Here is a 16,961-nt window from a genome sequence, read left to right on the forward strand (position 1 = left end):
ACTACCTGAAGTTACGCTGTCTATTCATTCTTTTCTTTGTTTAGCGCCTGTCTCCCTCATTAGAATGTAAGCTCCAAGAGGCCCGGGGCCTTGCCTATTTTATTCACCATTGTATCTTCAGTGTCTGGCACAAGAAAGACACTCTGCAAGTATTTACTGAATGAAGAGCTTTATCTTATCCAACATATAACAGATTACTTTAAAAATTAAAACAAATCAACATTTTACTTTTATAATACTCAGTATTTTATTTAATATTTATAAATAGCATCCCTAAGCCCCCTAAATTTTTTTCTCACTGCAGCAAATGTTTCAAACAAAGTATGTCTCCAAAATGAACACCTAAAGAGTTTAACTCAGTTCTATTCACACGCAGGTATTTCATTACAGTATCTCTGGACCTAAGAGAACAAGCTAGCAATGATGGATAAAGTGTGATACCAACTACAAATTGATGTTTTGTTTCAAAGAAATATGCTAAGGAAAAATGGCAGGAAGCTATTCCATGCTTAAGGAAAAAGTACAAGTCCTGCTAATAAAACATATCTAAGGTAGAAAGAAAAAAGTGACCAATGTTATTAGAAAACAGGTAAGGCACGATATCACCAATTCTTAGAAATTAGTATCACTGACGATAGCTAACTCATAGAGATCAGGCCTTGCCAAAACTGTATATTATACAAAAGGTCTGGAAAGGAAGTTATCTTGGAATCTGTTTAGCCAACTGGCCAGTTCACTTCAAGGTTCTTTTGAGCCACCAACCACTATTTTCAGAATCATAGGTTTCAGGCTCCTTGTGTCACAAATGGAATGGTCTTTTGCCATCATTTCAGGCGTCAGAAAGAAGGAGGGAACTAGTACTACAAGTTTAGCCATGCCATTACTAGCCTGATTAAAGGTTTTGACACAAATAGCAGATCAGAACTCAAGAAGCAACTTCACAAGTCCAAATATTGTGAAAAAAAAATTTACTGTTCCTATGAATCTATTTCAAGACTAATAAAGGTTCAAATAAGACCTAAATGTTGCCTTGTCAAATCCATTTCTCAATATAAATGCCATGTAAAATTACACAATGAATCCACTCTAACCTTTTTTATATGGGAGTTAGAAAAAGAAGCCCTTAAATGTCTCTAGGGATACATTTATTTTCCTCAGCCAAGTGTTAACAGGAATAAATGGAGGATTTACATGTAATCCCTAAAAGCAGATAGGCAGACATTACCAACCATGCTATGACTTTTTAACTAAGCATTTTATTTAATCACACTTGCATTATAGGGCGATTTAAAGGGTACAATTTTTTAAAAATCTGAGATACAAAATATTGTCCCTAATATTTTAAAGCAAACTTTCCAGGACTGCATATTCAAACAAATGTTTTGGTTTTTGCATGTTTTGGTGGGTTTTTTTTAGTTTGGTGGGTGCTGTCTGTTTTTTTCATTGTAGTCACTAGAAGTGACTAAACACTTTTCAACCAATACTACCATTTCTAAAAAGTATTTTGTTCCACATATCTGGCAACTTTTGCAAAGTCAGTTTATAAACTGTCTTTTCTATGTACAAACGACATTACACTAAGAAAATGTGCATTTACTCATAGGCCAAAAACAGCATAATGAATGGGCTAAATTGTAAGATTCTTTTTGTTTGTGTTAACTCTCATTGGTGGCTCAGCACCCCAGAACTGCACTGTCTGTCCTCAATTCCATCAGAGTCTGATTAATGAGATCTATTTCTCTGATAAGTATTCTTTAGAAAAAAGTGAATCAAGACTTAGTCAAAGACAGAACTTTTATAATTGCAAACCATATAACAGCCAGTCTGTGATGATCTGCATTACCATGTTATCAATATTATGAATTTAAAAAGTACACTCCCTTTAGAAAAATGAATCCCTTTGCCCATCCAGAGCTCTCCCGGGTCTATCTGGGGTCTGCTAACAGACTGGGGTCGACAACTGCACTACAACCTTCAGAAAGGCCTTTGGATTGGAACTGAGTCCCAGGATGTGCCCTGGGAGGAGTTGTTCAGCAGGTTTCAAAGCCTCTGTCAGGCCCCTCCACCTCTGAAAGATAAAGGCCCTGAAGTCCTGTAAGGCTCAAGATGGAGATTTCGAAGTCCCTGGTCTTAGCATTTGGACAGACCTGTTGTTAGCTCTTGGTAGTAGTGCGTGATATTGCATTTGGGCAGAGGCAAGTTCTCAGCCCAGGCCCCAATTCTCTATGGGCAACATTCTGTTATTGAGCACTCGAATATGTGGTTTACAAAATTAAAATCCCAGTGTTCTTACCGAAAAAAAAAAAAAAAAAAAAGGGTTTCTCTCCTTTTATTTTACTCTAAAAATAAAACCAACACTTCTTCACATACAAACAAGATAAAGGTGACAAGGTACAAGGTCTCAACTGATCAAAGAATAATGAAATGGCCATAAGACCAATAAGGAAATGCATCTCAAATACTTAACAAAGGTACAAGGTCTCAACTGATCAAAGAATAATGAAATGGCCATAAGACCAATAAGGAAATGCATCTCAAATACTTAACAGTTAATGTTTATAATGAAATTTAATCAAGTGAAGTTAACAGGACACCTTAAGAAAAATGAAAAGCAGAAAACAAAAAACTTCATACCAAGAGTCAAAGATTCAAATATCCTAAAGTTGTTTTCACCAGTCAGTAATATTCTAGTCTGCCAAATGCTAGGCCAAATGGCCGATGTCATGTAACTGCCTCTAACATCCTCACATTCCAACTTCACTCATAAATCAGGAGGAAATGGTTTACAAGTCAACCTATGCTTTTAGGCTCAGCACAGTTCAGCTACCTCTAAAAGCACCCCTTTTTTTCCTACTATACAACTCACAAGAGATAAGCAAAAACAAGAAAGCAATACCATTCATTTGCCCACCAGCCGAACATAAATCACCCCTATTAACATTATGATGTATTGAAATGGTCACCTGCTAAAGCTTCTTTTTCTTTCAAACATTCTCCTTTATTCCCCCTCTTCCTTCCACTTACCTCCCTCCTAAATATTTCAGCATTGAATTATCCAGATAACCATTATACACTCACCAAGAAAACACCTTTCTGAAGGAGCAGAGCACAGTGGCATTCTTGAACAGAATCCCTTTAGCTCTCTGGTGAGAAGCACCCCTAACTCCTGTATGCATGGGCCCTGCCCGCCTCTGCTGGTCCGAAGCACTGGAATGACCACCGAAGCCGTTTCCAGTGTGCGATGTTACCTGCAAAACATCACTTACTGTGCCGGGCAGGTGACTTCTCTCGTTCTTCCCGTTCTGAGAGCTGCTGTTCTTGAGTTTCTTTTTCTTTTTGGCTGTTTCTTTGTGCTCTTTCTGTTTGTTCTGCACTTCAATGAGAACTGAAATGAAGCTGTTCTTCACTTCCTTTTCAAACTCCAGTTCATCTCGCAGGGCCAGCTGCTGTACCAGCTCTTCAGAGTACTCCTTGATGGCCGTCTCGATTTCTTCCAGCAGTTCATTTAATTCAGATACAGACAGCCTTTTCACTCCTATGACCAAAAAGCAAAGCACAGCAGACACTAAGACCAAAATGTTTCAAGGCAGCACAACAAGGTGTTTAATGCCAAAGAGCAAAAAATCATATTCTAAGTAATTAAATTGTTCATGATCTTCTCAGACTCCTCAAACTTCTGGTGGGCAGGTCTGAGTAGAGGTAGGTGGGCAAAGTTACTTCTCAAATGGCTGAGAAGAAAAGTATAACAAAATTTTTTTACTTGTCTAAAAATCAGTAAAGCAATTATACTCCAATAAAGATGTTAAAAAAAAAAATCATTCCATGAATAGTAGTTCAGTCAAGACTTAATAAGCTTGTAAAAGAAAAAGAACAAACACAAAAGCAGAGGAAGGGTACAGAAAATACCTGCTGACAAGAAATCACAAGCAACTTAGCAGGGCTCTGGGACACCACTGAAGAGAGGAGAAGGCAATTTGAAAGAATTAAGCTAAATACATATTTTTTATTAATTTTCATTGGAGTATAGTTGCACTTTTTTTTTTTTTTTTTTTGTCGTAACGCGCAGCATATGGGATCTTAGTTCCCTGACCAGGGATCAAATTCGCACCCCCTGCGTTGGAAGGTGGAGTCTTAACCACTGGACCACCAGGGAAGTCCTGGAGTAGAGTTGCTTTACAGTGTTGTGTTAAGCTAAATACATATTTAAACACATATGCCCCAATGTGTGAGTTTTATTGAGAATTGGGAAGATGAAGGGAAGAATATTCCCTGAAACCCCCTTTCAGTTTTTTCTCAGCACTTCCCTTTATGTGAGAGGACATCACTGACGTTCTAACCCTCAGTACCTCAGAATATGACTGTATTTGGAGATGGGGTCTTCAAAGAGATAATTAAGTTAAAATGAAACCATTAGGGTGGGCCCTAATCCAATGTGACTGATGCCCTTAAAAATGAGACGATTAGGACACAGATACACACAGGAAAGTCCATGTGAGGACAGAAGGAAGAGGCCTCAGAAGAAATGAGACCTGCTAACACCTTGATCTCGGACTTCTAGGCTCCAGAACTGTAAGAAACAAATTTCTGTGGTTTAAGTCGCCCAGCCTGTGATACTTTGTTAGAGCAGCCCAAGCAGACAAATACAGTATTCAAAGGTGAGTATGACACAGTCCCTGAGCAATGATGAATATATGCCCCGAGTAGGCAGGGGCATATATTATATATACCCTTCCCCTGGAAGGCAGGGGAAGGGTATATAGCACAGCCTGTGAGAGCCAAAGACTTCTGGAGATGGTCCCACTACATGGCTGAGGTATACAAAAGCACAAAGAGTACTGATTTAAGTCAGGCTTCTTACTCTCTTCATAACTGCTTGTACTAGACCTCTTAAGAGTTTGAATTTCCTGGGAAAGCATTGAAAGCCGATCTGACTGGGTGGGTGTTTCATCATCTTCTGGGTCTGGTGACTCCTGCATCATTTCTTCGATTTCTTCAATCACCTTCCAAAATACACAAACCACTGTTAATTAAATACACATAGGAAAAATGACCCAGCTGTAACATGGCACTCATCTGACGCAACCACAGTAGAAGTACACTAAATTCTCCATTAACCAACAGTGTGTAGCAGTCGGTGTTCTCAAAAACAAAAATTGACTGTAAGAGTACACAAGGTTTACCAAAAAAAAAAAAAAGTTACAATATGCTAAACAGAAAAATAAACAAAATATGATTTAATATGTCCATCAGGATTCAGTAGGCCCTATCAGATCTCGTAATGTCTGAGAAATGGTGCTACAAACACACATATCTACTTCAGACATGCCAGAACCAGATCATAGTCATAGTTAAAAGAAAGCAAGTGACAGAAGATTTACCATATACCACATCCAAGTGCTCAATCTAAAGCTATTTAATAAAATTGACATAAAATTTAGAAAATACAACAGCGTAAAAAAATTTATATGTAAAGCAAGAAATTACCTCTATGGTAGCAAAATTTTCCTTTAACAGCAGAAAAAGAATTTCATATATTAATTCACTGGAAGATAAAGGTATATTTAAAAATTACTTTAAATGTAGAAGTTTAAAGAGGAAAAAAAAGCTGCACAAAAGCAGGAAAATTTCAGAAATATATCTGCTTTTGAAACAATGATCCACTGTCATATACTGTGTTGCTCAAATCTTACAGCAGTTTCTTGTCCTGTTCCAAATTCCAGAAGTTGAGAAGGATACAGAACTCAGTGAAAATTGGCTATTTACAATAGCCAAAACATGGAAGCAACCTAAGTGTCCATCAACAGATAAATGGGTAAAGAAGATGTGGTACATATATACAATGGAATACTACTCAGCCATAAAAAAAGAATGAAATAATGCCATTTGCAGTAACATGGATGGACCTAGAGATTATCACATTAAGTGAAGTAAGTCTGAGAAAGACAAATATTATATGATATCACTCATATGTGGAATCTAAAAAATAGTACAAATGAACTTATTTACAAAACAAACAGACTCACAGACACAGAATACAAACTTATGGTTACCAAAGGGGAAGGGGAGGGGGAGGGATAAATTAGGAGCATGGGATTAACAGATGCACACTACCATATATATAAACTAGATAAACAAGGATTTACTGTATAGCACAGGGAACTATATTCAATATATAGTAATAAATTATAGTGGAAAAGAATCTAAAGATACAGATATATACATACATATATAAACAAATCATTTTGCTGTATACCTGAAACTAACACAATATTGTAAATCAACTATACTTCAATAAAAATAAAAATAATTTTTTTAAAAAAATGGACCTAAGAGTTTAAAAAAACTATTTAAAAAAATACAACATGAATCATCAAGCCTAACGTGTAACACTTAGTACTAAGGAAAAACAGGTAAACCTGAGCGAGTGGGGATTATGCTAATTAGTAAGAAGACTTTCCAAAACAGGCATTTTAAACAGGAAAATGAGACACTGAAAGAGGCTACAGAATCTGTTTCTCTCCGTCCTTTTTTTTTTTTTTTTTAAATTTATTTACTTATTTATGGCTGCGTTGGGGTCTTCGTTGCTGCGCACAGGCTTTCTCTAGTTGTGGCGAGTGGGGGCTACTCTTCGTTGCGGTGCGCGGGCTTCTCGTTGCGTTGGCTTCTCTTGTTGTGGAGCATGGGCTCTAGGCACGCGGGCTTCAGTAGTTATGGCTCATGGGCTCAGTAGTTGTGGCTCGCAGGCTTAGTTGCTCTGTGGCATGTGGGATCTTCCCGGACCAGGGCTCGAACCCGTGTCCCCTACATTGGCAGGCGGATTCTTAATCACTGCGCCACCAGGGAAGTCCTCTCTCAGTATTAAAAGCAGAGATAGCTTATGGTTTTCAGGCAGAGTACGGAGGAGACAATGAACTTTCCCTGGAATATCAGGCTGTACCGCACTCAGCCCTCTAACTTACTATCTTGTTTTTTAAGCGCTATGCTCTTTCCAAGCTTCGGACAATCCAACCACAAATATGACTAAGAGGAGCATCAAAATGACACATTTTTAACGTACTCCTCCCAGTCTTGCCACAATATCTCTCTTTACCGGCCTTGTCTTTCCAGCCTAAAAACACAGTGCGGTAGAACTCACAGTCCCAGTAGCCGTGGAACACTTGACTTCAGGAAGAAGCTCTTGCACCACAGTTTGACAATACAGCAGAAGTGGGAAGAGTATTTAGAAAATGAGAAAGCTGATTCAACTGGTTTTAAATGAATACAGGGTTGACATTACTAGAGCATTCCACAGGACTAATGCTCACTTCTTTCCTGAGTACACAGTAAAGACTTCTAATAAGTGCTAATGATTTCTACATAGGTTTTAGAGAAACTAGATAATTTCTGCACAGATATAGTTTGCCCATGTCTGGTTAAATGTAAAGAAAGAAGAAAATTCACAGGATTTTTTCTGATTCCAGTGTAAGTAATAACCCTCTTTTAAAGTAACCCACTGTACTGCTTTAACAATGCTTATCTTGGAGAATTGCATATATTGAAAAATCTTCCCAACTAACATAATCCAGCTGCTTCAGATTACATCATATACTTTCTTCTTTCCTCAGGAGAAAACTGTTAAGCCTGTATTACCAGAAAATACAATAGAAATAAGTAAATTCCAACACCCCATCACTTATGGCCACAATAAGAAATCGTTTTTCCGGCGAGGATCCCTTCCCTTGATGGATGGGATTCTCCTTTGTACCTGGTCTGCCGTGAAGAGGGGCTCGTCGTTAACGCAGGAGACGATGATTGAATGCATATCCAGCTGTTCTCTCAGCTCCTCATCGTCTGAGGTATCAAAGAGCAAGCTGTCACTCGTCTAAAAACAAAAACTACCCACTGTTAAGAGGAGGACATTCTGATCACAACAAAGTCGAAGCATCTGGGTAAAGGAGGCTGCAGAGGGAAGCATCTGCTGAGAGCTTCAAAAGGCAGATATTATTACAGCTGCTCTGTACCAGGCAGTGTGTGAGGTGCTTTGCATAGTCATCTCAAACAGAAATGAGAGGAATGTAGAATAAATATGAAATTAAGGTGCTGCATATATCCCCTCCTGCCCAAACGGACACACACTTAGCTATTTATTCCAAGGGGAAGAGTGTCTAGGAAGTACAAAAATATATGGTGTTCGATAGCAATTTGTAGGGAATTGTAGCAAATGGGGCAGGAGGGGCGGGAGACAGGGGTAAATGTTATTTAATTAATGATCTAATAGGAAGATTAGTATATGTAAAAATTCCACAGAAAACATAAAAGTTAGTTTGCGAGTAACTAACTTTAACAGAGTAAAAGATAAGTAATCAACTCCCTGGCAGATGGCAACTGTCCACGAGGATCATACTGAGCCCTTCCAGTTGAATATCTATCTCTTCTTCCAAAAAAGAGTATTTCTAGGTTCCAAAAATATCTTTAAACCAAACTATTGGAGATTTTCTCTTTGCCTCACTACCGTTTTTCTCCCCAATCCGCGCCCCCAGAGGCTGACCTTTATGAGCTACATCAAAGGATGCCCTTGACTTCTGGCTTCCAGGTGGGTTAACACACTGGTAGACACTAACAGGAGACTGGAAGGCAGGAGGGGAAGGGCTGGGCATTTATTCTGCTGTCTCCCTCCCTACCAGATTCCAAAGGCTGCAGCTCCTGTCCAGCTGACCTCTCCCCCATAGCTACTCTCCCCAGGTTCTGGTAACTTCTCCCTCTCCTTACCTCTCTTCATGCCTAAGGGTGCTAAAGGGCTGCTTGCTGTTGCCACCACCAGGGTATTGCACCATGTCTACCTCGTATGGTGTCTCTTAACCTGCCCACATGAATATCAACAGCCCCTATAATAATGACCTCAACTTTACTAACTATAAAGGCCTGACCTGGAAAACCCAGCAGATTAAAATGGACAAGTGATCATCTATCCATCATGACATGACCATTCAGACGATGAATAGAACAAAACTAGAACTCTATTCATCAGAAGGAGTGGCACACTGAGTTCCCAAAGAACAAATGGGCAACTAGGAACTACGTAAGAAGCAACCGTGTAGTTCTAGCAGACAGTACATAATTTTAAAAATATATATTTTACCTGGGAAAATTATTTACCAGTACAGAGGATATATATAAAAACTGAAGATACAATTGGATGGATGTAGGTCCCTACTGCCTCCCGAGCTCCTACAGGTCTGAAGTTTAATGGTGAATACACCCCACAGAATAAGAAACCTGCAGGTGAGAAGTGCAAAGAAAAACACTGACGTGCTGCCTTTCATAACATTAGGCTGGGGGAGGAGCCACATCAGCACTCCAGCTCTATCTGCTACCACATACTGCAATGCCATGCTGCATCACGGTGATGACATACCTCCACATTCGATTTCTCACTGCACCATCAGGCTAGGAAAGGCCTGGACATGGCCTTCAACATATGAAATTTCAAAAAGCTGTCTGGGGGAAGAAAAAAGAACCCTAAAAGCTTCCAGAGAGAAAAAACCATCACATTAAAAGGATCAGAAATCAACATGTCATTTGAATTCTCAACAGCAACAAAAGAGACTTAAAAAATCAATGCAATTTCCATGTTTCAATAAATTCCACCCTAGAATCCTATATCCAGCTAAACTAACAATTAGGTAGGGGGTTAGAATAAAGAGATTTTCAGACGTTCAATTTCTCAAAGAATTTACCTCTCAGGTACCCTTTCTCAGAAAGCCATGCAGAGTATGTTCCATTAAAACCAGGAGGAAAACCAAAAAGGAAGCAGACATAGGATCTAACACAAGAAAGAGGTGAAGGGAATTCTTATAATAACAGTGAAGTAAAGATCCCAGAATGATGACTGTGGAGCTAAACTAGAGAGTAACCAGTTCAGATTAGAATTGTTACTGCAGAAGGAGTCAAGAAGAGCGTGAAAGAAAAAGAGAAAGAAAGCCTGACAGACTACCTAGTGTGTTTCACTTACTAAAATGACTTTTATGGCTTTGTTGAGGTTGAATTAGTGAGCTAATGATAACCTAAATCAACCACAAAAAGGCAATTATTACTACCTTAAGAAAAAACAAAAAAGCAAAAAAAAGAGGACACGCAATCATAAAATGTACTTAAATGTGAACATTTATATAGTCAATATAGGGCTTCCCTGGTGGCTCAGTGGTTAAGAATCCACCTGCCAATGCAGGGGACACGGGTTCAAGCCCTGGTCCGGGAAGATCCCACATGCTGCGGAGCAACTAAGCCCGTGAGCCACAACTACTGAGCCCTCGTGCCACAACTACTGAAGCCCATGTGCCTAGAGCCCATGCTCCGCAATAAAGAGAAGCCACCGCAATGAGAAGCCCGCACGCTGCAATGAAGAGTAGCCCCCACTCGCCACAACTAGAGAAAGCCCGCGTGCAGCAACAAAGACCCAACACAGCCAAAAATAAATTAATTAATTAATTTTTAAAAGAAAGGTCAATATGAATTATGAAGGTTAATATAACCGAAAATTTTGACATAATTATATTGGGAAGATGAGGGAAGCAAAAGTTTTTCTGAGGGTTGTGGTTGGAGGGCTGGAGGGAAGACTTTGAGAGTACTAAATCCTCATCCTCTGGGTAGAAAGTAAATGAATAAAGTCTAAGTTGAATAAAATCAAGTAAAATGATAGGAGAATGTTATCTGCTGGACGAAACAGTTGAAGTAGTTGAAAGTGGTTGCCTCTGGTAAATGAAATCAAGGATGATGAGGTAAGTAGGGCAGAGGCTGCTTTTTCATGTTAAGTCCTATAGCTTTAGTTCACTTTTTTAAACTAGACAGTTATCCTGTTAATAAGAAAGGAGAAAGGTCAAGAGATTTGGCTCTTGATGAGAGAGGATGTTTGATTTCAAGATAGTAGAAGTGGAGATGAAAAGTGCCACAGGAGGGTGTACGATGATGTAGAGTACCTAACAATTACATTCACTGATCCTAAAACTTCAACACCCTCCCCCAAAATCACAACTCTATGTTGTGACTTGAGGACCATAGTTTTGTCTTATTTTTCCCCTTATAGACAAGTGAAAGTTTTAGTTTTAAAATTACTCCTAAGGAAGCCATTATTATCTTCTGTTTCTACTCTTTTTTTTTTTTTAATTAATTTATTTATTTATTTACTCATGGCTGTGTTGGGTCTTCGTTTCTGCGCGAGGGCTCTCTCCAGTTGTGGCAAGCGGGGGCCACTCCTCATCGCGGTGCGTGGGCCTCTCACTATCGCGGCCTCTCTTGTTGCGGAGCACAGGCTCCAGACGCACAGGCTCAGCAATTGTGGCTCAGGGGCCCAGCCGCTCCGCGGCATGTGGGATCCTCCCAGACCAGGGCTAGAACCCGTGTCCCCTGCATCAGCAGGCAGACTCTCAACCACTGCGCCACCAGGGAAGCCCTCTGTTTCTACTCTTGAAGATAAAAAGGTGCATTAAACAAAGTCCCTGTCCCTGAAGAAATCCTCATGATAGAAGGAAAAACACGGCACAGGAGATGTTCCTAAGGCAAAATGATTTAGAAGCATTTTATCACATACGCATGATCAAGAATGGCACTGGATTTAGAACAGGTTTACAGCTATTGCCAAAACACGAGTGATACCAATAAGCCATTAGAATAAATTTCCATGACAACAGAAATAATGATCCCAGACCATCTTTCCAGAGAGGGAGCCAAGCCCATTCCCCACAGAGATAGCATATGCTAAGGGCTGGAATCCCTTTCGGGCTTTGAAAATTAACCTTGACTGTCATGGGTATCATCATTCATGCTCCCACTCGGCATCAATGTGCCTCTTTGCCAAACATTCCCATCACTCCTTCCTATGCCAGGTTTAGATACAGAGCCATGGTTCTGTTTCCCTCTATAAAACTGAAGCTGCCTCAAATGGAAAAAATGTGCCCATGTAAGAACTTGGAATGTACCAGTTGCCTTACTCTAGAAAAGACCCATCAAATTTAGAAGTGTGCCATCTTAAACATCAATGAAAAAAAAATTAAAAACAAATCTAGGGAACTATGGTTTCCTGTTTTTCTCATCCTAACCAAAAAGAAACCTCTTCCCCTTTTGTCAAAAATTTCATATAGGGGACTTCCCTGGTGGCACAGTGGTTAAGAACCCACCTGCCAACACAGGGGACACAGGTTCGAGCCCTGGTCCAGGAAGATCCCACATGCCGCAGAGCAACTAAACCCGTGAGCCACAACTACTGAGCCTGTGCTCTAGAGCCCACGAGCCACAACTACTGAGCCCATGCGCTACAACTACTGAAGCCCGTGCTCCGCAATGAGAGAAGCCACCGCAATGAGAAGCCTGCGCATCACAACAAGGAGTAGCCCCCACTCGCCGCAACTAGAGAAAGCCTGCGCACAGCAACGAAAACCCAACACTGCCAAAAATAAATAATAACATAAATAAATTTAAAAAATAAAAATTTCATACAGATACTGTTATACAACTGGAATAATCTAAAGAATGCTTCTGAAAGGTAAATTGTGCATAGTTCAGTTATGAAAAGAATAGAGCACACAGTTGGCAACTTCCCAGGTTAAAAAAATTAATTATATGCTACCTAATAACATGGTTGCTTCTTATATCGTACCTTGTTGTGCATTTGTTCTTCAGGAACTTAATGTGTGCTACTCGTTCCTGAGGACTAGACTTCTCATCTCAGTTGTATTCAACACCTGGGTAGTCATGTCAAGACAGACAGATGTTAGATGATCACTTGTCCATTTTAACTTGCTGAGTTTTCCAGGTAAGGCTTTCACAACCAGTACTAGTACTAAACTCCTCATCATTACTAATCACTACCCTTGGCTATGCCATTGCTCTAGCATTGAAAACAGTCAAAAGGCAGATAAAGGGAGTGACGCCCCCAGAGGTAACCAAATAACAATATTCAATGAAACTGGATTAGAGTGTTCCATTCATGCTACTAATGTACTTCCCTTTGAAACTATGAAAAGATCTCTTCTCTACTATTTTTTAATATGTCAAACAAAAAAGTACTCATTGACTGGCTATTGTGGATTCAATACTATGTTAAATAATATAGAAAACATTCAAAAAAAACTTTCCACCATGGTCTCTGACCTTATATAGCCTCACTGATGAGATTATTCATTTGTTCACTCAACAAACACTTATCTTAGTAATCAGTATGTGCCAGGCACAGTGGTGGTTACTGAAAGACAAATACAAAGATACCTACCAGGAGTTTACAATCTAATGACAGACCCAGATACATAATAAGAGAACACAATAATGATTTGAGACACGGACAAAGTACTGTGAAGACCAGCACGCAGGAGACTAGGGGGCTAAATTCTGTGGGACAGATAAGTCCTTTACGATTTTCACACCCCAACAAGCGTAACCGGTTCCCACAGAGAGGAGTGCATTTTCCTTCCGTGCCAGGATTGAGGCCATGGCAAAATGACCGTCTGTCAGAGATGCTGTAGATGGGGATTCCCCCCAAATGAGAGACTGGATTAAGTGTCCTTTAAAGTCCCTTCCAACTCTAAAATTATATAATTCCATGAGATCAGCAAAGGCTAAAACAGTAATAGGAAGCTTCAGAGAGGAAGGGAAACTTGAACTAAGCCCAGAATGATAGCTAAGATGCAAATAAACAGAAGACAGATCATAAGATATTTTGTTTTATTCCTTTCCCTAAATGTATGCCAGGTCAGCCTGCAAAACAGCTTAAGGGGATTAATAATTGGTACAAATAATAAATCCTATATCTACTAGAATACAAAGAAATATAGTCAGAATTATATATTTTACAAGAAAATAGTAGGGAGCAAGCTTTTCTGAATCACATTTTTAAGAAAATCATTTCAGAAAATGATTTAAAATACTCACAGCCCTACTGCATTATACTCCCAGTAATTACACAAATACACTTAATGAAATACGGAGCATGCCAGAAGACCTGGCATGAGCTGACATTGCTATTTGATGAAGAATTTAAAGAGTCAGGCCCTGAAACTTCCATTTGGCCTCGTTTCTCATCAGCTTTAAACCACACTGTGATTTTCCACTTAAAGCAATTCTCTTCGTTTTTCTGTCCGCCTTGTTGTCCTATCACCTGTGCTCACACTTCTTACTCAAGGTGTCTTCACTTTACAGTTCCAAGACATATATAGCAGCCTCCAACAGGTAGCCAAGAACACATTAAAAAGCCAAGAACTGAAATCTTTTAAAGGTTCCCCAATATTCACAGAAAAACACAATCTTCAGACGATATGTCACATCTAGCAAGTCATTAAATTCATCAGAAAGTTAACTAACTCTCTGTAGATATTCCAGTACCCTCTATATATTAAATCAAAGGCTAGGGTTCTTACTGAGTGTTCTCAGCACATCAAAATTATGTTATTTAAGCTGGAAAAAAATGCTGATCATTGCTGTTCATACACAGGTGATGAAAATTTACCTAAACATAAAAAAGTTGAGTGTGTGCTGGGGAAGAATTGGAGGGAAGTGCTAGCAAGCTGACAGTAGCAGAACCGAGATGGCAAAAGAGGGCCACTCCAATTGCGATAAGCTTGGAAATAAGAAGCAACTCAACCAACTGTGGTTAAACAGAAATGCTACTTTTTAGTTCCATTATCAGAATCAGTTGTTCAGAAACTACTGGTGCAATTCCTAACTTACCCTTTTTTCTGAGAGGTTCAGAGTAAGCAAATGCAAGGTCCTAGTATGGGATGACTTCCAGTCTACAGGCATTACATTTCCGTAATTATCTGTCAGGGCATTCCAAATCCTTAAAAAGAAGAAAACTACAATCAATGAAAGTTAACATTCTGTATGTCATTATTAAACAGATACCTAGTACTACAGTGAAAGAGAGAACAAAGAGTATCAAAGCAGAAAAACAGGAGGCTATTGTTTCTCAGAAAAGCATCAACAAAGTAGAGGCTCCAGAACAAGACAAAAGGAAAATCCTATCATTGGGCCTGACAAGAAGTCCTGAGGGAAGGTGACAGGACATAGAAAACTCTCACAAAGTCGAGAGCTGACATTTCCACTGTATCGTGTGCCAGGCTCTAAGTAAGCAATTTACATATATTCTAAGCAATTTACATACATTAACTCATTTAATCCTCAAAAACAGTATCATGAAGAACTGTTATTATCCCCATTTGACAGATAGAAACTAAAGCACAGGAAGGTTAAACAATGTTTCTCAAGCCAAAACATGTAGTAAATACACTGTGCTTTATACTTATTTTTCTTCTGTAACTTCCGAACATATAGACTATTTCATAGAATGAATAATCTCTCTCTAACCAAAGAGAAAGAATTTTCTGGAGGAAGAATTCAGTCTCAATGTGAGACTAGGGTTTAATATCTAATTTATAATAGACTAAGACTAAGATAAGATGAAAAGGGAAAGAAAGGGAGTTCACAATAAAATGCAGATTATACCCAGTGCAGTTACCCTTCCTTATTATCAAACAGCATTTTGGGGAGGCAACAGGGTAAAATGAAAAGGGCACTTGACTAAATTCAGAAAACAGACTTGTCTACATTCATCCTCAATGAGTCTTTGACCATGTCCCTTAACCTCTGTAGGTGTTAGCTGGACTTTTTCAAACGAGAAGCTTGGACAAGAATAGCAGACATTCCTTCCAGCTCTATTACTCTAAGCATTAATTCAAATGAGTTGTATTAAGAAAAGTCCCAAACCACACCGGAATAAGGACTGCAAACTCCAATTTCATGACCAAAATTCATTTCAGTCCCAAAGTATTAACCAGCATTCTTCTTTTAAATGACATTATATGAAAAACATGAGTTCAGAAATATAAATGAGATGAAATTTAATTAGGGTAAGTAAAGTTAAACACTACACATATAAGCTACTTGATGGCCAGAGATACACACACACAAGTCATAAAGAAAAAACCAAAAAAACCAAAAACACCCTAACATTTATAACAAGTATCCAATTGTGAATAAGCCACTAAAAAATTGGGTGGGTTTTATTTCCAAGCATGTAAGATACTAGGATACAAAAACAAGACCACCAGGGACATAAAAATAAGAATGCAAGCTTTAAAATAGAGAAACAACATACTGATTTAATGAATTGGGATTTGGTGCTAAAGAGAAGAAGCAATGTGACCACAACTGCCAAAAATTCCAAAATGATGTCTGGCTTTGGAATGCACATTAGCCTCAATGAAAATGTGAACCCAAAAAGCTCTAGAAAACTGGCTCATTTGCCCAGAAAATCTCCCATATGCATGGTTCATTCCTATCCTCCTCTCTGCAGGAATCATCTCCTCTAATGCCAATGTGCTCAAATTGGAAACAACACTTCTGGATGCTAAACTTGCTGGGTTTCTGGCCCACATCTTCCTGGGTAAAAGATTTGCAAATACTGAATAACTGACCATGTATCTAACCCTGGGTAGGAACTACTAGCATATTCTAGTAGGTGAAGACAGTCCAGAGTTTTTGAGGTTTGTTTTGTCTGCTTGTTTGCTCCTTCTTAAATGAGGCTATCATAAAAGGACAAGTGGAGTGGAAGATTTCATGTAGAACTGACTGTGGGTGAATTTGATCTACCAAGAAAATGAAGCACAATTCACAGTCCTCTATCTTCACCAGGGCCAGAACGTTTGTGGTTGGAAAGACATAGGGCCGAGTTAACTGAAAGATTTGTAGAATTCTCCAGTCAAGACATGAACTGCCTTCGTCCTTATCATAAAGTATTACAGCCAGTCATAAACAACTAGCAGGGCAGCTCTTTTCCAAAGGTCAAAGTCCTGCTGACATTGAATCCCACACCAGACCCTTCTAAAGTAAAACTTTAGCAGATAAGCACAATCTGTATTTAACCAAAACTAAAACCAGGACTCAGAAGTGAAATAAAGTGCCCTAAGGCAAGGCACTCACTATCTGGGTGAAAGAAT

At 39.1% G+C, this 16,961-nt stretch overlaps 2 protein-coding genes across 2 annotated transcripts in view; one reads left to right on the forward strand and one right to left on the reverse strand.

Annotated features, from left to right (window-relative positions):
- The window catches only part of LOC137778181 (annexin A2-like), a 368,470-nt gene that overhangs the window by 63,304 nt on the left and 288,205 nt on the right, over positions 1 to 16,961 (forward strand).
- FEZ2 (fasciculation and elongation protein zeta 2) overlaps positions 1 to 16,961 on the reverse strand; it is a 45,584-nt gene that overhangs the window by 26,413 nt on the left and 2,210 nt on the right. Inside the window, exons 2-5 of the mRNA XM_068565198.1 lie at positions 14,695 to 14,803; positions 7,745 to 7,861; positions 4,859 to 5,000; positions 3,267 to 3,535 (exon numbers count right to left, since the gene is read on the reverse strand). Of these exons, the coding sequence (XP_068421299.1) occupies positions 3,267 to 3,535; positions 4,859 to 5,000; positions 7,745 to 7,861; positions 14,695 to 14,803 (637 nt within the window). The remainder of the gene's footprint in view (positions 1 to 3,266; positions 3,536 to 4,858; positions 5,001 to 7,744; positions 7,862 to 14,694; positions 14,804 to 16,961) is intronic.

Source organism: Eschrichtius robustus, chromosome 15, assembly GCF_028021215.1.
Source record: "Eschrichtius robustus isolate mEscRob2 chromosome 15, mEscRob2.pri, whole genome shotgun sequence".
Taxonomy (NCBI): Eukaryota; Metazoa; Chordata; class Mammalia; order Artiodactyla; family Eschrichtiidae; genus Eschrichtius; species Eschrichtius robustus.